At 56.7% G+C, this 19,983-nt stretch overlaps 3 protein-coding genes across 4 annotated transcripts in view; 2 read left to right on the top strand and 1 right to left on the bottom strand.

Moving 5' to 3' along the window:
* The first annotated feature begins 1,619 nt into the window (after window positions 1-1,619).
* Window positions 1,620-3,498, top strand: INHBE (inhibin subunit beta E). Its single transcript, XM_035001974.1, has 2 exons — window positions 1,620-2,202; window positions 2,464-3,498. Exons 1-2 carry the CDS (start codon window positions 1,905-1,907, stop codon window positions 3,219-3,221), a joined length of 1,056 nt encoding a protein of 351 aa, XP_034857865.1. The 5' UTR covers window positions 1,620-1,904; the 3' UTR covers window positions 3,222-3,498.
* A 2,333-nt stretch (window positions 3,499-5,831) lies between these two features.
* GLI1 (GLI family zinc finger 1) lies at window positions 5,832-16,561 on the top strand. The gene is made up of 13 exons (XM_035002309.1): window positions 5,832-6,118; window positions 6,341-6,490; window positions 9,262-9,385; window positions 9,615-9,707; window positions 9,978-10,173; window positions 10,437-10,581; window positions 10,931-11,020; window positions 11,108-11,245; window positions 11,577-11,726; window positions 12,306-12,470; window positions 12,945-13,175; window positions 13,782-14,049; window positions 14,460-16,561. Exons 3-13 carry the CDS (start codon window positions 9,289-9,291, stop codon window positions 16,202-16,204), a joined length of 3,318 nt encoding a protein of 1,105 aa, XP_034858200.1. The 5' UTR covers window positions 5,832-6,118; window positions 6,341-6,490; window positions 9,262-9,288; the 3' UTR covers window positions 16,205-16,561.
* Window position 16,562: 1 nt separating this feature from the next.
* The window catches only part of ARHGAP9 (Rho GTPase activating protein 9), an 11,598-nt gene continuing 8,177 nt past the window's right edge, over window positions 16,563-19,983 (bottom strand). For both annotated transcript variants that reach the window (XM_035002310.1, XM_035002311.1), the window contains 7 exons: window positions 19,805-19,912; window positions 19,370-19,468; window positions 18,861-18,938; window positions 18,664-18,717; window positions 18,276-18,410; window positions 17,458-17,563; window positions 16,563-16,856 (listed from right to left, as the gene is read on the bottom strand). In XM_035002310.1, the coding sequence (XP_034858201.1) occupies window positions 16,685-16,856; window positions 17,458-17,563; window positions 18,276-18,410; window positions 18,664-18,717; window positions 18,861-18,938; window positions 19,370-19,468; window positions 19,805-19,912 (752 nt within the window). In that variant the 3' untranslated portion in view covers window positions 16,563-16,684. The remainder of the gene's footprint in view (window positions 16,857-17,457; window positions 17,564-18,275; window positions 18,411-18,663; window positions 18,718-18,860; window positions 18,939-19,369; window positions 19,469-19,804; window positions 19,913-19,983) is intronic.

Here is a 19,983-nt window from a genome sequence, read left to right as displayed (position 1 = left end):
CAGCCTCAACCAACAGAGGTTGCTCAGAGTGGGGGGAGAGAACTGGACAGAGGGGCTTGAATATGTTTCCGCCCGGGGAGAAACGTAGGAAGAACAGAAGGGTCTAGAAGTCTCCTAGTCCCTTCTCCCCCCCCCCCCCCCCCACCGCACAGTGCCCTGAGTTTCTAGGAAGAGCCTGGCGCCCGTCATCAGGTTCCATTGGCATGTGTCAATGCGACAAGGTCTAAAACCAAAGGTAGAAGGGATGTGGGGCCTGAAGACAGCTTCTGCTCTCTGGTAGGGGCGAGAGGGGAGAGCACGGGGACCGGCTTCTGTGTTTTCTGTAGGAAAGGCGGGGTCCCCAGAGTGAGAGGCTGGAAAGCGCTCTGCATCTCCCCATTCCTCAGAGCAGCCCATTCCCTGGGAAGCTGCTCCGCCCTAAGCCCCCTGCCGTCCGGTGGCACTACACTGCCACATGGTGGACACTGGCGGTACTGAGGCCCTGCCGCCGAAGCACCACTTTCTGCCCCTGGTGCCAGACCTAGTAGCCTCTTGACAGTCCCCACTGGCTCCATAGGCGGGAGGTTAATACAACAGAGCCGGGGCACATTTCCAAATCACACTCACTTCCTTCTAGCTTCTTGAAGCAACTGGGGCATAAGGAGAAAGGCTAACCTGAAGTCTACCTTTATAAGTTCGAGGTGGAGGGGCCATGGCCCTCCCATTTAGTCAGCAAGGAAGTGTGGTAAGGAGGGCTGGGATTGGAACTAAGGTCACTGCACTCATCTTGCTCCGCTTTTCAAAGTCCTTAGACCTCCCATTTCCCGCCCTCTTTCACAGAGGCCTTGCATCACTTCTAGGATGCCCCGAATTTAGGTAACTCTCACAGTCCCCTTAAAGAGAGCCAGCAGCTGGGTATGGGCCCTCCCAAGTCCCATGCCCTTCTGTCAGCCTTGATGGACTCTGCCCTGCTGTAAGATTGCATCACCGCCACCCCTACCCCTCTGGGTTTCCCCAGACATCGCAGTTACGTGCCCCCCACCCCCACCGTGCTCCAGCCCCCCTCCATGTTGTGCTCCAGTCCAACTGGACTCTGGGCAGCCAGCATAGGCAGGGTCAGGAGGTGACTTCCGTGCCCCATGGCACTGCCACCTTGGCCTGGGCAGGAGGACTCCATTCCTCTCCGCGCCCCCCCCCCCCCCGCCCCCCCCCCGTTGCCCGGAAGAAAGAGACCAGAGTTCTCCCTCCCGCCCAGAGACCCTGGAGAAATAACCAGTGGAACTCAACAGCTGCCTCATAAGAACGGCTGCAGCAGAGGTGTCTGGGTAAGCTGGAAGGACCAGAGGTATGGGAGGAAATTGCCCTCCCCACCTTGCCCCTATGAGTCCCTCCCCCGAGCCCCAGACCTTGGGGACTGAGCATGTGAAATCATTCTCTTTCTTGCATCATGCATGTCCACATTGCCCCCCTCCCCACCCCCTTACACCTACCTCAAACTCAGTGACCAGGCCAGATGGTGAAACCCGAGCTCCCGGGTAGGGTGGGGGGGACCTCCACCCCCGTCAGGGCCCTGATGGGCAGCACGGCCGGCCAATCCCAGGGCTCAGAGGGTAGGTCTGCTGGCTGACCACTAAGTGGGGGAGCCCCAGGTTTCGGCTCTAAAGAGGCCCAAGTCGGTAACCAGCCATGAGCTGTGAGGGTCAAACTGGCAGACTGCGCTAAACACAGCCACCCATTGGACCATCCGCGTACAGCCTTCCTGAGTCCCGGGCCATAGAAGACAGGTGGCTCTACCCTTGGCTGAGGGTAGGTGTGGCACGGCGGTCTGCTGCTCTGCCCTCATTGGCTTCCCCGCAATCAGATCAACAGAAGGAGCAACTGCCGTCTGAGGCTCCCGACCCAACCCAGGGCTGTTCACCAGGAGCATGGGGCTCCCTGACGTCCAGCCCCAGCTGGTGCTGCTGTGGGCACTGTTGTGGGCACAGGGGGCAGGGTCTGCATGTCCCTCCTGCGGAGGCCCCACGCCGGCGCCCCAGGCAGAACGAGCTCTGGTCCTGGAGCTAGCCAAGCAGCAGATCTTGGAGGGGCTGCACCTGGCCAGTCGTCCCAGAATAACTCACCCTCCACCCCAGGCGGCGCTGGCCAGAGCCCTCCGGAGACTGCAGCCAGGAAGTGTGGCTCCACCAAATGGGGAGGAGGTCATCAGCTTTGCTACCATCACAGGTGCGTTAAGAGAGAGGCAGGCAGAGAGCAGACAGGGAGAGGGAGGCTGAGGGGGACCCTGACAGAAAAGGCAGACGGAGCGGGTGTGGGAGGGGGGAGGACAGAAGAGGCAGGGACGGGTTTCGGAGGACGGAGGACACAAGGCAGTCCCCGCGTCTTCTACAGGGGCTAGGGAGAGCAGCGGGCGGGGCTTGCAGGGGCCTCAGAGGGGAGCTCCATCCCTGCTCACGTTCCTCCGTCCCTTCTCCATCTCTCTGGCAGGTTCCTCCACCTCAGCCTGCAGCTCCGTGCTCACCTTCCACCTGTCCACAGCCCAGTCCCACCACCTGTACCACGCTCGCCTCTGGCTGCACGTGTCCCCCACCCTTCCTGGCACTCTTTACTTGAGGATCTTCCGATGGAGTCCAGGCAGCGGGCACCAAGGGTCGCGCACCCTCCTGGCGGAGCACCAGACCACAGCCCCGGGCTGGCACGCCCTCACTCTGCCCCCTCGCGGCTTGAGGGGTGAGGAGTCCCCTGTCCTGAAACTCCAGCTGAACTGCAGACTCCTAGAAGGCAACACCACCTCTGCCCAACAGCCTCCGCAGCTCCTGGACACGGCGGGAGACCAGCGGCCCTTCCTGGAGCTTAAGATCCGGCCCAGTGAGCCTGGAGCCGGCCGGGCCAGGAGGAGGACCCCCACCTGTGAGCCTGAGACCCCCTTATGTTGCCGGCGAGACCATTATGTGGACTTCCAGGAACTGGGATGGCGGGACTGGATCCTGCAGCCCGAGGGGTACCAGCTAAATTACTGCAGTGGACAGTGCCCCCCGCACCTGGCTGGCAGCCCCGGCATTGCTGCCTCCTTCCATTCGGCTGTCTTCAGCCTCCTCAAGGCCAACAACCCTTGGCCCTTGGGGACTTCCTGCTGTGTCCCTACTGCCCGAAGGCCTCTGTCTCTCCTCTACCTGGACCGGGATGGCAATGTGGTCAAGACAGATGTGCCCGATATGGTGGTGGAGGCCTGTGGCTGCAGCTAGCGAGAGGACCTGGGGATTTGGAGTAAAGAGATCAGTTGGGGGTTCCCAGGCAAAGGGCATCTGTGGTGGGAGACATTGCCTGATCCACACCCCCACCTAATGGGTGGGGTGGCAGGATGACCGGGGTGACCCCTAGGGGACCCAAATGGGCACTTGTCCGTCCAGACTCTTGCCTATTCCAGGCTGGTTGATGTGTGGGGAGATGGGGAAAGTGTGTTCTCTAAAGGAGTCTCCCCAGAAAGCTTGATTTCTGACCTAAGCCCCCTGAGAAGGTGGCAGAGGTGAGGGAGGGGTGGAGGGAGGGAAGGAGAAGGCAGAGAAAAATTACTTAGTCTCTCGCAAGAAGAGAAAGTCCTCAAGTGAGGGAAGCAGGCTTGGGACAGGGGAACCAGGCTGGCCCAGGGTAGGAACTGTGGAAGAGCTTTCAGGGAAGGTCAAGAAGGAGATGGGCAAGGGGCTAAGAGGAGGTGGTTAGGAGAGCCCCAGAAATGGGAGCCGGGAGAGAGGGGTACTGAGCCTAGGAAGTTCCCTGGTTTTTCCCAGTGTGGGGGACAGGACCCACCGGGGAGACTAATGTTTATCCTTTCCTAAAAAAATGAGGGGGAAAATCAACAAGTATGAGTTATAAAGAAGGGCTGGGGTGATAGTCCAGAGGATAGTTTGCAAGGTGAGGTCTGGGGACCCCTGGGAGGTCCCTGAGACCATTTCAGGAGTGTTCACAGGATCAAAACTATTTTCATAATAATACTAAGATGGTATTTGCCTTTTTGATTTTCATTATCTCAAAAGTATACAGTGGAGTTTTCCAGAGGCTATGTGGCATGTGATTACATCATTTTTCTGACATCATTGTTAATGGGATATGTGCCTGTGTATTCTTCAGTTTTAACTTCTAATATAGTAAATTAACATGAACCACATAAACAAAAATTCAATAAATTTCAAGAGTATATATGCGGGGTGACGGGGTGGCTCAGTGGGTAGAGCATACGACTCAATCTCAGGGTTGTGAGTTCAAGCCCCACATTGGGCGGGGAGCCTATTTAAAAAAAAAGAGGGGCGCCTGGGTGGCTCAGTCGGTTAAGCATCTGCCTTTGGCTCAGGTCATGATCCCGGGGTCCTGGGATCGAGCCCTGCATCCCATTGGGCTCCCTGCTCAGTGGTGAGTCTGCTTCTCCCTCTGCTCCTCCCCCTTCTTGTGCTCTCTCACTCTCTCTCAAATAAATAAATAAAATCTTAAAAAAAAAAAAAAGAGGGTAAAGCGGTCTTGAAGTCAAAATGTTGGAGAATCACTAATCTAGAGACCCGGGTGAAAAGAGCTTCTCTGAAAGAAAGGACCACTGACTGGTCTTGCCTGACCCTCTGGGTATAACTGGTGTTTGGGCCAAAGTCATATGGGGGAGGGAGGGTCAAATAGAACTCCTTATCTGTCCCCCCACAGTCACTACCTATATTTGTAGGGCCTCAGACCTCTTTCTAGTTTCACCTTTTCCCCTTGACCCTCAGTCTGAACAGTTAACCTACTAACTCTCCAGGCCTGAGGAGGTGGTTCTTGGAAGCAGAGCTAGGATGTGGGAGGCCTGTCTGAGAGGTGACGGGAAAGGACGGGGCTCCTTTTCCTCACCACGTTTTCTCCCCTTTCTCATAAAGAAAGGTCAGACAGACTAAAATAGCTGCCCCTTCCCCTGCATCCTGTCACTATAGCAACACGAATCCGAAGGGACAAGACACTCCCCTCTCAGACACTACCGTTCTGCACTAGCAGCCTCTTCTAGTGTGCCTTTCTGTTTCTTTGGGCTCATACAACCCCCCCCACCGGGCTCCTAACTGGGCTTTGGTGGGGGGACCTGTCAAACCTCCTACTCTCAGCTCCCCCGTCTTCTCCGCTTCCAGACGCCGAGAGCGTGTCATGTTGCGGAAAGGCCGGCAGAGGGAGCAGACAGCCTGGAATTGCAGAAAGCGGGCAGCACAGAGGTGCGGAGGTGCCCGCAGTCTCCAGAACTTGGAGATGAAGTAGAGCGGGGGTTCTCCGCGGAACAGTGTTTCGGTCGCGTCCCGTGGTACCTTAGTAACCTTGTGAACAGCATACTCTGCACCCAGAGCCTCAGCCACTGCTCCTCTCTTTTATGCTCTATAGACCCTTCACTTCTAAGCCAACTGTGTTCCAGTCTTGTTTGCACCAAACCCCAAATCTGTCCTGACCCCTTCATGTTCCATTGAAAGAGTGAGGCCAGCAGATAAACTACAGGATGGCCGAATGCTCAGTTAGCACCAACCAAAGTCGACGACGCTACCTCCAATATTATCCTTTCTCGGATGAACTTTTTCGTCGCCCCCCCACCTCCCAATATATTTCTTAGTTTTTTCTGGCTCGGGGGGTGGGGGGGGGAGGGCTCTTCGTGGGCAGCCGATCCAAGGATCCATGCCGGGATTTATTGCCCACCACCAGCAGCGTGTTCAGCGGGGGGGGGGGGGGGGGGGGGCGGTAGGGGGCCCCTCAAGGGGGGGGGAGGATCCTGGGGGTCCTGGGGGTGCAATAAGCCCGGCACCCCCTCTCTTGCTTTCAGCTACCCCGCCTCATCCTCCAGAACGGCAAGAGGGAGGGAAGTAGAAGGGAGGTGAGAGGCGAGCGGGAAGAGCGGCGGCGCGCCAGCTGCTTGAGCGAGAAAAAGTTTTTGCAAAAGGGAAAAAAAAAAGTTTGCGCTTCTCGCGGGTGGTCCCGGCTCGCGGCCCGGCGGGCTGGGCCGGCGGGAGGGCTGGCGGCCAGGTTAGGGGGGGTGGGGGTGGCACTGAGGCTGCGCTGCCGTGGCCCTGTCCGCCCCCCCTCCCCACCGCACACCCCCCAGCCCAGACTCCGGCCCTGGACCGCGCATCCCAAGCCTTGCGCCCAGAAGGAGGTGAGAAGGGGGGCAGGCGGGGGACCACCTGGGAGCAGTGGGGGAGGGGGCCCGAGGGGATGCCCTGCTTGCGAGGGACTCTGCCCAGCCAAGAGGGAGACCTGGGGCACAGAGGCACAAAAGGGGTGGGAGAGCCTGGGGTGAGATATAGAAAGTTTGAAGAATTTTTTCGTTTATATCTCCCTTTCTCTATCTTTTTTTTTTTTTTTTTCCTTCTGACAGTCTCTGTGTCTCTGTCTCAGGCAACCGTGGATCTCTTTGTCTGTCTCCGCCTCTCCCATATATTAGAAACATCTCACTTTCATGAGGTTGGGATGAAGAGGCTGGAGGGCCGGCTAGCTGGAGGTCTGCGTGGTAGAGAGGGAACTCCAGGTGTGTCCTGAGCGCCGGCAGGAAGACGTCAGTGTTTCTGGAAGGAGGGAACAGCTAAGGAGAGAGCCCTAGGTGGGGTGGAGATGGGTGTGTGTGAGGCGACAAAACCGGCGCGGGACGGCTCGGCTTGAACCCCTGACCTGTCTTGTGACAGATGTGCTTGCTGGTGCCTGCGTTCTGGGGAAAAGGAGTGCCTTCTGTTTTAGGAAGGGGGCGGGAGGACCCAGCGTCTCGTTTAGGCCCTGGAAAGACTTCTCAAGGAATAGGGACTCCTGAGTCCCCAAGGGCTGTGGTCTGGGGGCTTAGGAGGAGCCGAGGAGACCTTGTCTTGACCCTCTGACCTCGGGACCACCAGGACAGCTGGGCCAGCCGTAGGGAGACCCCTACTGGGACTGGGCGGGACCACTGGCCACGGCCTGCCTATGTATCCCCGTTGGAACCCCCTCCCCAACGGGAGCTGGGGGCCGAGGCCCCTCCTCTGGCTCAGACCACCCTGCCTGCCCTTGCTCCCCGCTCTGAAGCCTCTTTCAGGCCCGGTGACCCCGAAACAATCCGCCCTGGGCAGCTAGCTTTGGGGACAGGATTAGGGAAAGGGGATCCCATAGTGACTGGGGACTTAAGGTTTTGGGGGCTGGAGAACTGGGGTCTTCATAGGATAGGTCTTTACTGTCCAGTGGAAGGAGAAGGCGGGGCAATTTCCCGGGGGAGTTCTAAGGGCCGGAATTAGGGTGGTTTTCCCTATGGGGGCGGGGTCCGGAGACACCCCCCCTCAATTATCTGCACGGCATCCCCAACCAGGCGGTACAGACCCCGCCCTTGACGTCACTAAGGGGTTCCCGGGGGTCTCGAGGGGTTAACCCTTGGGAAGCCAGCTGTGATAATCAGGAACCTAAGGTGTCCTGACCCCTTCCTCCGCCCATACACACCTTATTTTATTTACCCAGTCACTTTCTGTCCCTGTAGTTTCTGGATTCTTCTTTCTTTTCCACCCCGCCACGGGGACCCCCACGCTCCAACAGTGCCCCCCGCCCCCCGGGCGCCTCTGCCAGCTTTCTGGATGAACTGAGGGGAGGAGGGAGGAATGTGTCCCGCCTCCCAACTACACCCCCACCCCGCCCTCCCTCCACCGCGGCTCGCTCGACTGGGCTCCCGGGTTGGGAGGGGGAAGCGGAGCCGTCTGCAGCCAGAGCCTGCGGCGGCGACTTGGGTGGGCCGTGGAGGCACGGGGGCGGGGAAGGCGGGACTGGGAGGAGGGGGGCGGGGCCTACTCCTGGGAGTTGGGGAGCGGGGGTGCGAGGGGGACTCTGGAAAATAGGGAGACACAGAAGATGATTCAGGACTCCAGCAGGGCAACCCTAGAGCTCCCTGCCCCATCCTGCGCTCTCATCCACACTCCAGAAAAACTTAACCGAAGCTGGAAAAGTTGGCGAAATTTTCCTGTCACTAGTGTGAAGGGGAGACGTGGGTGGGCTGTGGCACGCGTGGGCGAGGAGGGATGTCGCCCCATTTCCATCGCAGTTCCCCTGCGGCTGGGCAGTGGCACAGGAAGATGACTGAGTAGGCACGTTTGGGGGAGTCTCTTTAGTGTTTGGGGGGTCGTTTGCGAGCCCCTGCCTCCTTCTCCTGGGTGAGTCATAGAGGAAGGAGGCGGGAGAAGTGTCCCCCCATCCAGCTGCCAGCCAGCTGTGCCCCCCCCCCCCCCCCCCCCAACGCCCCAAGGTCGAGTTGGGAGGTCTTGGATGCGGGATCCAGCTCTCCGCTGGGAAAGGAGGAGTTAGGAAGGGTACAATCCAGGCTGCGGGGCTTGGGCTGGGTCATGGGGTCCGGGTTCCGCTCCCCATCTTACCCCGCCCTCACCCAAAATCCCAGCATCCCGGGATCACCCACCGCGCCGGCCGGCCCGCTCCCGGTCGTTCTCCACCCTACCCCGCCCCACCCCACCCTCGGTCCCGGGAGACCGGAAAACCCGGGGTGGAACAAAAACTGGAGTTTGAGGAGAAAAGCGGACTGCCGAACCCTCTCCCTCACAGCTCTTCTCTAATGGATAATGACTTTGTTTTTTCATTCTCTCAAAGCCTTCTCTTACAGTCCTTTCCTGCTCCCCCAAAAGAGACCAAGTGAGGTGGGCGCCCAGATTCAGACTACCCCAGGATAACACCAGTTTCCACTCTTTGTACTCAACAGGCCCGGGAGGCTCCGCTCAGAAACCTTATCCCCTTCTATACACAGTTTTCTGCCTTAGAAAAAGGCAGATCGTCTGTGCTCCCTCCTGGCCCCACCAGCCTCTCCGTCTGGGCTGTGGCGAGAGCTCCCTCTGCTGGATACTGGAGAGATTGTAGACGGCCAGTCGTGGGCCGGAACAAATGAAGGCAAAGGGGCTCAGCATGAGTTCCCCCATCCCACCCCTCAAAGCTGGCCCATGGTCAGAGCAAGAAGAAATAGAGGGCCATGACATAAAATCACTTGAGGCTCATACAGGCGCAATTAGTCCATAACACTCCCTCCTAAACACACACACACACACACACACACACACACACGAGAGCTTAGACCACTCAGGCAAAGATCCCACTCAGTTCCCACAAAGATCCTCAAGACAGCCTCTGCCTCTTTGGGATGCCTTTCCTTACTCCCCCTGGCTGAGTGATGCTCATTTCACTTTGATCTCCCGTGGCAGATGTCTTAGAGGTTCTACACCTGAATTAGTTATCTGACCTTCCTTACTTCCCTCCTGCCTTTATAACTTGCACATCTCCCTTCCCCTCCTGCAGTGTCCTCACACTCTCTTCTGAGACACCATGTTCAACCCGATGACCCCGCCGCCAGTCAGTAGCTATGGCGAGCCCTGCTGTCTCCGGCCCCTCCCCAGTCAGGCCCCCAGCATGGGGACAGAAGGTCAGTGCAAATACCAGTCTCCAGGCCTTGAGGCCTGGCGGCTCCCTCAGCCAGCCCCAGGGATCCTTCTTCCATCTCCTACCCCATGCCAGTCTCTAATCCACAGAAGATTCAAGACTCTATGTCGTATAGGCTTGGGATATGGGATCAAGCCTCTCCCGGGGTTTCAAGGTGAGGCCTTATGTGCCCCCCATTCCCATTCCCCATTCTGGCTCTCTCTCTTTTCTAGGACTGCCTGGTCTGCCCTTCTGCCACCAGGCCAACCTCATGTCTGGCCCCCACAGTTATGGGCCAGCTAGAGAGACCAACAGCTGCACCGAGGGTGAGGCCTCAGGCAACATCTCTTCCCTTTCTGCCTCTCTGGGACTTGCTCTAAAAGAGAAAGTTGCAGGGGGAAGGCAGGGGATCTGACTTGGAAGAGGAAATGCTTGGAGATTGGAGCAAGGGGTCAGAGCACGATCAGGTCACAGATGGGGTCAGTAGGGCAAAGCAGTCAAGTGTCATTGTTTTGTTGAGAGTCAGGACCCATGGGTTGGGTGGAGGGAGACATGACCCCATTTACCATAGCTGTCTCCCTTGTTTCCTGCCCCAGCCCCACTCTTCCCTCCTCCCCGAGGTTCAGTCAAGTTGACCAAGAAGCGGGCACTCTCCATCTCGCCTCTGTCAGACGCCAGCCTGGATCTGCAGACAGTTATCCGCACCTCACCCAGCTCCCTTGTGGCCTTCATCAACTCACGCTGTGCATCTCCCGGGGGCTCCTATGGTCACCTCTCCATCGGCACCATGAGGTGCAGAGAGCCTTGGGCTAAGAGGCCCCTAAAGACCCTACCAAACCCCATTAAAAGCCTCAAGCCTTCCAAAGCACCTGACCCTATTTGAATCCTTATCATTTCAAAGGTGTTGAAGCCTCTTCGGGTGCTTCCCTGGGCCTGCCTCACCCCCATCCCATACGTTTTTCAGAGACACTCCAAAATAGCCCAAGGACTCCTGAAATTCTTTCAGATGATAGTCCTAAGTAACTGCCTCTCCTCCTCCTCCTCCCCCTCCTCAGCCCCTCTCTGGGATTCCCACCCCAGATGAATCACCAAAAAGGGACCTCGCCTTCCTTCGGGGTCCAGCCCTGTGGTCCCCATGACCCCACTCCAGGTGGGATGATGCCGCATCCTCAGTCCCGGGGACCCCTCCCAGCTTGCCAGGTGAGAGTCATCATATTGCTGCCCAATTTCCCTCAGCTCAGGGAGGGTCCTGGTGGTGGTGGACTCTATGGGGAAAGGTGAAGGAAGGACAGGGGATCGAAAAGTTCTCAGTAGGAGAAACATAAAGGGGTATGGTTGCTGGGGTTCACTCCTTGGGGCTGAATCAGACTCTTCCAAATGAGATCCCGCCTTTTGCCCATCCCAGTGCAGTCTGAGGAGGAAGTCTCTTCCAAACCCAGGGGTTCCAGCTGCTTGGGTGGGGGCACTCAGGGCAGGAAGACCTGGCTGGGCTCCCTCTTCCTTCTGCCCACTTCTACCTTCATCACCCTCACCTCTTCCCTTGGGGAAGCTGAAGTCTGAGCTGGACCTGCTGGTTAGCAAGTGCCCAGAGGAGCCCTTGGAGGGCGATATGTCCAGCCCCAACTCCACAGGCACACAGGTAAGCGGGGGGCGACTTTAACTCTGAAACCTGAGCTAAATAAAAGCTGTCACCCCAGTGACCCTAGGATTGCCTCCTCTGCCCTAGGATCCCCTGCTGGGGATGTTGGATGGGCGGGAGGACCTGGAGAGAGAGGAGAAGCCTGAGCCTGAGTCTGTGTATGAGACTGACTGCCGCTGGGATGGCTGTAGCCAGGAATTTGACTCCCAGGAGCAGCTGGTGCACGTGAGCCCCAGGGGGTAACAGGAATGCTGGCTGGATCTTGTAGGACATTCTGGTGGGACTTTGTGTTGTTAGGCTAAGGGCAGGAGGTCCCAGGATACCGAGGTCAGAGGTTGAGTGGCCAGTTGGGTCGGCAGAAACTCAGGAGCTATAGCTTTGTTTTAGAAACGTGGGAGAATGGAGGTGCGGACTATGATGTTCTTTCTGCGACTTCTTCCCCCATGAGGTGGAGCCTTGGAGGGATATGGTGGGGTGAGGAGGTTCCAGGGAAGGTCTGTTTTGGGACTTAGGGGCAGAAGGGAACCTCAGAGAGCCTCTGTATCTCCTCCTTCAGCACATCAACAGTGAGCACATCCATGGGGAGCGGAAGGAGTTCGTGTGCCATTGGGGGGGCTGCTCCAGGGAGCTGAGGCCCTTCAAAGCCCAGTACATGCTGGTGGTGCACATGCGCAGACACACGGGGGAGAAGCCGCACAAGTGCACGGTGAGGCCCCCACTTCCCAAGCTCAGGGTCCTTCCCTAAATTGGGGCTCCCCACCAAGAGCTCATATGACTTTCATGGAGCCTAGGCACTTTGCCGCCATAAACAAATACTTAAAACTGCATCTTAGGACTGGGTTAGTATAAAGATGAACACATTGATGTTGTGTATTAGAACACTTTCTGGGACCTAAAAGCTATTTTTCCCTAGCATTAAGAAATTAAGACATTTCTGTGGGCCCCCAAAAGTACCCTGGGCCCTAGGCACTGTGCCTGCTACTCTGCCTAATGGAGAAGCTCGGTGTCAAGGACATAAGACACTCCCAGAATGACCCCATCCTAAGCCAGTCTAAGATTCCCATGCAGGGAGATCTGCTCTGGCTTGATGGGGAGATGCTCGCTGCCGCACCCCCTCCGGCTTCCAGTTTGCCGAGCTCTTGCCTGCCCTCGTCCCTGAATTTTCGGAATTGCCTTCCCATCTTGAGTTATAGTCTCTGATGTATGTCCCCTTTGAGATTTACAGTTCTTCTAATCTCCATGTCCTTCTGTCTGAGAGCTATCTTTTGACCCCAACATCCCCTAGTTTGAGGGGTGCCGGAAGTCATACTCACGCCTCGAAAATCTGAAGACACACCTGCGGTCACACACGGGTGAGAAGCCGTACATGTGTGAGCATGAGGGCTGCAGTAAAGCCTTCAGCAATGCCAGTGACCGAGCCAAGCACCAGAATCGGACCCACTCCAATGAGGTGAATGCCCCACCTAAGGGACCCTCCCCACTTGAGAAGCCAGCTACTGGGCAGATTCCCCCATAAGAAATCCCTTAGCCCAGCACCCATTCCACAGAGGTGAGTCCCCATCCCCCACCTCATTCACCTGGATAGTCTTTCTGAAACCAAGAACTTCCACATAACCACCCCATCGGCTACCTCTAACCAGCCAAAGGGCAACCTAAATAGACCCATTCGGGCTGGAGGGGACCCATGGTCCCTTCAACCCCTGGCTTTATGAAGCCTCACAGACCTGGGCTGTCAGTTTTCCTAATCTTTCCCTTGACCCTCTCATTTTTTGCTCCAAGGGCCCCCCTGTCTCCTTAATTCCCTGGGTGCTGTGCATTCCTCCCTGACCCTCTCGTCCCCAACTGATGCTACCTCTTCTTCCCAAGCCTCTGCACTCTCCCGCTTTGCTTCCTTTGCCTGATGTCTTCACTGTCCACCCAACAGAAGCCGTATGTTTGTAAGCTCCCTGGCTGCACCAAACGCTACACAGATCCCAGCTCGCTCCGGAAACACGTCAAGACGGTGCATGGTCCCGATGCCCATGTGACCAAGCGGCACCGAGGAGACGGCCCCCTGCCCAGGGCACCGTCCCTGTCCACAGTGGAGCCCAAGAGGGAGCGGGATGGAGGCCCCATCAGGGAGGAGAGCAGACTGACCGTGCCGGAGGGGGCCATGGTGAGCTGGCCCAGGCGACTCCTGCCTCCATGCCCCAGCCTGCCCTACCCACATCCTTCCAGTCCCCTCGCAACTCTTCCGTGTCCTCCTCTGTAAATCACTCTTCTGTGGAAGTCCTCCAGTCTCTTACCCAGCTGGTGCTCCTTGGGTTACCCCAAATCAAGAGATTTTTGTATAATTAATTATTGAATTGGTTCAACAAACTCTTATATGGGGCTTAGCATATTATTCTAATTTATGTATAGTTTACATGTACAATTCACATTAGTATGATTACAATTTCATGTACTCCTCACAACAGCTTCGTGGAAAAGGAACTTCCTCTCCACATTTTCAGATGACGAAACTCAGGCATATAGACAAATGGTCCAAGGTCACCGAACTAAGTGCAAATTTGAGCCCAGGCAGTCTGTGCTCCAACCTAGGCTCTTCTCATCAACATCTCTCCAGTTTGCCCCCTCCCCTCACCCGCTCAGCCCTCCCTACACCTGTAAGCTTCCCCTCGGTCCTTGCAGTCACTGAGACACAGGCTTGAGCCACTCACCAAGTTCAGGGAACTGGGGGGCGGGGAGGAGGGGCCGCCCTCAGCCCTCCTGTTCCCCGCAGAAGCCACAGCCCAGCCCTGGGGCCCAGTCGTCCTGCAGCAGCGACCACTCCCCAGCAGGCAGTGCGGCCAATACAGATAGTGGTGTGGAAATGACTGGAAATGCAGGGGGCAGCACGGAGGACCTGTCCAGCTTGGATGAGGGGCCTTGCATTGCTGGCACTGGTCTGTCCACTCTTCGACGCCTTGAGAACCTCAGACTGGACCAGCTACATCAACTTCGGCCGATGGGGCCTCGGGGCCTCAAACTACCCAGCCTGACCCATACTGGTAAGACCTGGGTGTGGAGGTAGTCGCTGGGCTGAGATCTGGACCTTCTCTGAAGTTGGAAGGAGGACTTCCCTCCTCAGGGTTGCCCTATAGCACCTTTGTACAATTAGCAAAAGGTCCCCCTTCCTCAGACACTTTCCTTCCATCCATCAGGTAATTGTGATACACAAAGTATGACGTGAATGCTGCTCCCTAGGGCTGTGCAGTGTACAACCTATACAACTGTTCACAGTGGTTCTGAATCCCTGGTGACGCAGATGTAGAAAGGACATGGGTCGTCCTAGGGTCTGAGTCGTCAGAGTTAAGGAGCCTGTCCCTGGGATTCCAGGACAAGGCCGTCCCATGGGGGAGGCAGGGTGAGATTCAGAGGGCTCCCTGACCACCCTGCTTTTTCTCCTTATCCCTTGTAGGCACCGCTGTGTCCCGCCGCCTGGGCCCCCCAGTTTCTCTTGACCGCCGCAGCAGCAGCTCCAGCAGCGTCAGTTCAGCCTATACCGTCAGCCGCCGCTCCTCCCTGGCCTCCCCTTACCCCCCTGGCTCCCCGCCTGAGAACGGGGCATCCTCTCTGCCCGGCCTCACCCCTGCCCAGCACTACCTGCTCCGGGCAAGATATGCTTCAGCTAGGGCAGGTGGTACCCCACCCACGGCAGCACCCAGCCTGGATCGGATGGGGAGCCTTCCTGCACCTCCCTGGAGAAGCCGAGCTGAGTATCCAGGATACAACCCCAGCGTAGGGGTCACCCGGAGGGCCAGTGACCCGGCCCGGGCTGTTGACCGCCCTGCCCCAGCCAGAGTCCAGCGGTTCAAGAGCTTGGGCTGTGTCCACACGCCCCCCACCATGGCAGGGGGAGGACGGAACTTCGATCCCCAACTCCCAACTGCCGTCTACTCACCACAGCCCCCCAGCATCACTGAGAATGTCGCCTTGGATACCAGAGGGCTGCAGGAGGAGCCAGAAGGTGGGACCTCCATGATAGGCAGTGGCCTAAACCCCTATATGGACTTCCCATCCACTGATACTTTGGGATATGGGGGACCTGAGGGGGCAGCGGCTGAACCTTATGGAGCTAGGGGTCCAGGCTCCCTGCCCCTTGGGCCTGGTCCACCCACCAATTATGGGCCAAACCCCTGTCCCCAGCAGGTCTCCTATCCTGAACCCCCCCCAGAACCATGGGCTGAGTTCCCTTCCCACTCCGGGCTGTACCCAGGCCCCAAGGCTCCAGCTGGAGTCTACAGTCAGTGTCCTCATCTTGAACATTACGGACAAGTGCAGGTCAAGCCAGAACAGGGGTGTCCAGTGGGTTCTGATTCCACAGGACTGGCGCCCTGCCTCAATGCTCAGCCCGGTGATGGGCCTCCTCGCCCACAGCCTCTGTTGTCCCACTACCCCCAGCCTCCGCCTCCCCAATATCCCCAGGCAGGTGCCTATACCCAGCCACCCCCTGATTATCTTCCTTCAGAGCCCAGGCCTGGCCTGGATTTTGATTCCCCCACTCACTCCACAGGGCAACTCAAGGCTCAGCTGGTGTGTAATTATGTTCAGTCTCAACAGGAACTGCTCTGGGAGGGTGGGGGCAGGGGAGATCCCCCAGTCCAGGAACCTCTCTACCAGAGTCCCAAGTTTCTAGGGGGTTCCCAGGTTAGCCCAAGCCCTGGCAAGGGTCCAATGGCCACATATGGACCTGGCTTTGCACCTAACTTGCCCAATCACAAGTCGGGCTCCTATCCCACCCCTCCACCCTGCCATGAAAATTTTGCAGTGGGGGCAAACAAGGCCCCCCATAGGGCAACAGCACCACCCCGACTTCTGCCCCCACTGCCCACTTGCTATGGGACCCTCAAGGCAGGGAGCACCAACCCCAGTTGTGGTCATCCTGAAGTGGGCAGGCTGGGAGGGGGTCCTGCCTTGTACGCTCCTCCTGAAGGGCAGGTGTGCAACCCTCTGGACTCTCTTGACCTTGACAACACTCAGCTGGACTTTGTGGCTATTCTGGATGAGGCCCAGGGGCTGAGTCCTCCCCCTTCTCATGATCAGGGGGACAGCTCTGAACACACCCCACCTCCCTCTGGGCCCCCCAACATGGCTGTGGGCAACATGAGTATCTTACTGGGATCCCTGCCTGGGGAGACACAATTCCTCAACTCTAGCACCTGAAGAGTGAGGAATCCCAGGAATCCCAGATCCATTTCCTAAGGGGTTTCCATTCCCTCAGAGAAGTTGGGATGAGGAGCCATAGCCCCCTGGGATGCCCCCGGGATGGGAGGTATGGGTTGGGGCTGTATACCTTCTGTATATGTCTTGGGGAGGAATTTGATAATGACACTGTTTCTGGATAATAAAGGAACTGCATCAGAAAGTGCCCTGCTTTACACTTTACTATCTTGGGGGGGGGGGGGGGGGGGTGATGACAGGGAACAAGAAGAGAAGTAAAGGTTAATCCACCCACTTCCCTTTTTTGGGAGGCTCCCCCACCCCATCCCAACCCCTCAGGTCAGACTCACAAAGACAGTCATCTGGGAGACACAGGATTTAATGGGATGTCCTCAAAACAGAACATCCACTATCCCCACCACCACCAAAGGGTAGCTAACAGAGATCAGTGGAAACATGTTTTTGTCTTCTTCCTTGCCCCAGTCAGGGGAAAAGGCTGGTGAAGTCAGTGAGCATGAGTTGGACTAGCTGCCCAGGGTAGAGAGCATGGGCGGCTGGGTCAGATGTCTCCTGCTCTGGCCGAAATAGGGTTGGCCCAAACACAATTCCCAGGTTGTGCGGGGTCATGCGGTTCTTATCTGAGTGTGCTATCACCCTGTGGGCAAAGATCAAGAGAAGGGGCTATAATGCAGCAGCTTCCCCACTTCAAATAAATCTAACCCTTCAAAGGGATGAACAGCAAAGTGTTCACTTTGGGACCCCTCCATGTGGTTGGTGGCTGAAGGAAACCAAGCAGAGACCTGCAAGGGGCATGAAGATGGAACCAGTAGAGACACCTTCAGGATACAAGTTGGAAAATACAACCCAGGAGATGCCTGCCTCTTCCCAGCCCCTAGAGTCCTCTTTTTTCACAGATTAGGCGACTCTAATTCAAATGGCTATCCTCTCTCAGAAGCCACTGCCCAGGCCCAGCTCAGCCACGGAAGCCATGAGCACGGTCCCAACAGGAGACAAAGAAGCTGGGGGAAGGGAGCGGTGAGATGGCCCTCATTTCTCTCACAGCATCCCTGGGCATCTCTTGATCCCCATTTTCCCACTTGATGCCCTGCCTGGGGGTTGCCTGTTTCCTCCATCTGCCCACTAAACAGGTGAGAAACCTAGGTGTTCCCTACCTTCACTGCTTCTGAACACAGTCCCCGCTGCATGCCCCACTCCACCCTCCCTCCGCGTACACAGAGATGTTCAGTCATCCTGACCTGCATAAATGTTCCAGGAGGTACCGCAGAGTGTCACGGTTGGGCTTGGGCATCGAGCCTATTAATTCTCGTATCTGAGAGAGGCGCTGTTCTGATTCAGAGACTGCTAGAGAGAAAAAGTGAAGGGAAGGGCATGGCGGGTGAGGCTATGGAAGGTGCTAGGGAAAGGTGGGTAAACTTGCTACTCTTTCCCACGCCCACGGAAGACACCATTAATGTACCACAGCTTTCTTTTCCGCTGAGCCTAACTGCAGCTTTATTATTATTATTATTTTAAGATTTTATTTTTAAAGGGTGCCTGGGTGGCTCAGTTGTTAAGCGTCTGCCTTCAGCTCAGGTCATGATCCCAGGGTCCTGGGATGGAGCCCCGAATCGGGCTCCCTGCTCAGTGGGAAGCCTGCTTCTCCCTCTCCCACTCCCCCTACTTGTGTTCCCTCTCTCACTGTCTCTCTCTCTGTCAAAACATAAATAAAATCTTTAATTGTCACAAACTTTAAAAAAAAAAAGATTTTATTTTTAAGTAATCTCTACACCCAACATGAGGCTCAAAGTCACAACCCTGAGATCAAGAGTCAAATGTTCTACCGACTGAGCCAGCCAGGAGCCCCCGCAACTGCAGCTTTAGAATTCTTTTTAAGTCAGCCCTCTAAACATTCACACACACACACAAATAATAACTGGAGTTGGCACAGGAGTTGAAAGTTGTTTTCCATCTCTGTGCTCAGTTTGGAATAGAAGGGTGTAAGGGAAACTCTATTCTTTACCCTTCACGCCCCACCCCCATACCAAGGGTAGTGCCCAAAGTTCTCATCCCTTACCAAGGGCAGCACGAAAATGGGGCAGCAGCAATGGGGGCACCAGAGGCTGGGGTAGCTCCCTGAGAAAAAGCTTCAGGGCTCCAGTGACCACGTGAATATCATCCCACTCAGCACTGTCCAAATCTAATCGGCCTTCTGGAAGGAGAAGGAGGTACAGAGGGGCTCAGGGCTCATGAAGGGCCAGAGAAATCCAGAGACTGAGAGGTCAGGAGTTTGGGAGAAGATCCAGTTAAGGCAGACCACAGAAATACCTAGGAGATCCACAGGGGGGCAAGGCAGCAGAGGTGGGGATGGGGACAACCCACCCAGGGGCAGGACACAGGGATCCAGAAGGAGTTGGGAGGATGTCAGATGTTTTAAGGGTCTGAGGGGCCTTCCACGTAAGTACCTTGTCCTGGCTGTTCTGGGAACACGTACCTCCCATCGGAGGTGACCGCCCGCTCTGCAACATGGATGAGAAGAGATCAAGAGCTAAGCCATGCAGTTCTAGCCAGACCTCCCCATTCTGCCAGCTCCCTGAGAAACTGCCTGTGGTTCCAAGGCATGAAATTCCTAGTACCACCACAAGCCCACAAGCCTTCTCACCTCTGTCCACCAGGAAGCGAAGTTTCTGGACCACCGCCAGGTTCCCGCTCACCCGGTAAATGCCATCCACATCTATACCTGGGAGATGAGGCAAAGAGCAAATAAGGATTCCTGCTCTAAGTTATTATTTTTTTAAAAGATTTTATTTATTCATTTGAGACACAGAGATACAGAGAGAGAGAGAGAAAGCATGAGCAGGGGAGAGAGGCAGAGGGAGAGGGAGAAGCAAGCTCCTCACTGAGCCAGGAGCCCGATGTGGGGCTCAATCCCAGGACCCTGGGATCATGACCTGAGCTGAAGGCAGGTGCTTAACCATCTGAGCCACCCAGGTGCCCCTCCTGCTCTAAATTAAATAAGGATTCCTGCTGTAACCTGTGTAAGGTGAGGACTGGTGAGAGATGCAAGGGTGGAGAGGAATAAGGCAGAAGGAAGACTAGGGTGGAGGAGGTGGGGAATTCTAGGCCTTGGCCCATTGGAAGGGGAGGTTGTGGGGTCTCTGGAAAAGTGACCTCTCTTATCCACAGCAGCAATGCAGAGCCGCACAAAGCTGGGCACGGTGTCCCCTTCTCTCTGGCACAGTGATTCCAACTGGCAGCCAAACACCTGGTCTGGAGAGGCACAGAGTGAGGTGGGAGGCCAGTGGGAGCCTCACCCATGGAAGCTCTTAGCACAGGTTTTCACCCCAAAGTTGGGCTGGCCCTCCTGGCTGCCTTTTCTAGCGCCCCTCCCCCCCACGCAAGGAGGTGCACCCTTCCTCCCCCAAAATTAAGCAGTAGAGGAGCAGAAGACCGCTGATCTAGTTCTGGGACGTTCTACTGTGAGTCTCACTGAAGTTTTCTCATCCACGAAGTGGGCTGATGCCCAGATGAGGAATATAAACGTGCTTGCAAAAATACTACAGCAGGTACGGAGGAAAAGGGTGCCCCTGGCCCAGCCCACCTCACCTCGGAGCAGCCCACGCTCCTGCAGGCTTTGCAAGGGTGGTCTCTTTGCGATAAGCCGCTTTAGTTTGCTCCGGACGCGGTTCTGCTCCGTTCCTTCGGGACACCGACCTGTAGGAGCAGGTGGAATGAGGGCCCGAGACCGCCGCGGGGAAGGAGCCCACCGAGCCGGGACACGCGCC

The sequence above is a fragment of the Mirounga leonina genome, unplaced genomic scaffold (genome assembly GCF_011800145.1).
Source record: "Mirounga leonina isolate KUSES-001 unplaced genomic scaffold, KU_Mleo_1.0 Mir_126, whole genome shotgun sequence".
NCBI lineage: Eukaryota > Metazoa > Chordata > Mammalia > Carnivora > Phocidae > Mirounga > Mirounga leonina.
Note: the sequence above shows the minus strand (reverse complement) of the source record. Positions and strands in the feature narration are given on the sequence as shown.

Coding starts and splice junctions, on each gene's coding strand:
- INHBE (XM_035001974.1), top strand. CDS start 1,905: ATGGGGCTCCCTGACGTCCAGCCCCAGCTGGTGCTGCTGTGGGCACTG. Junction 2,203..2,463: donor CAGCTTTGCTACCATCACAG/GTGCGTTAAGAG, acceptor TCTCTCTGGCAG/GTTCCTCCACCTCAGCCTGC.
- GLI1 (XM_035002309.1), top strand. CDS start 9,289: ATGTTCAACCCGATGACCCCGCCGCCAGTCAGTAGCTATGGCGAGCCC. Junction 13,176..13,781: donor CCGTGCCGGAGGGGGCCATG/GTGAGCTGGCCC, acceptor TGTTCCCCGCAG/AAGCCACAGCCCAGCCCTGG. Junction 14,050..14,459: donor ACCCAGCCTGACCCATACTG/GTAAGACCTGGG, acceptor TATCCCTTGTAG/GCACCGCTGTGTCCCGCCGC.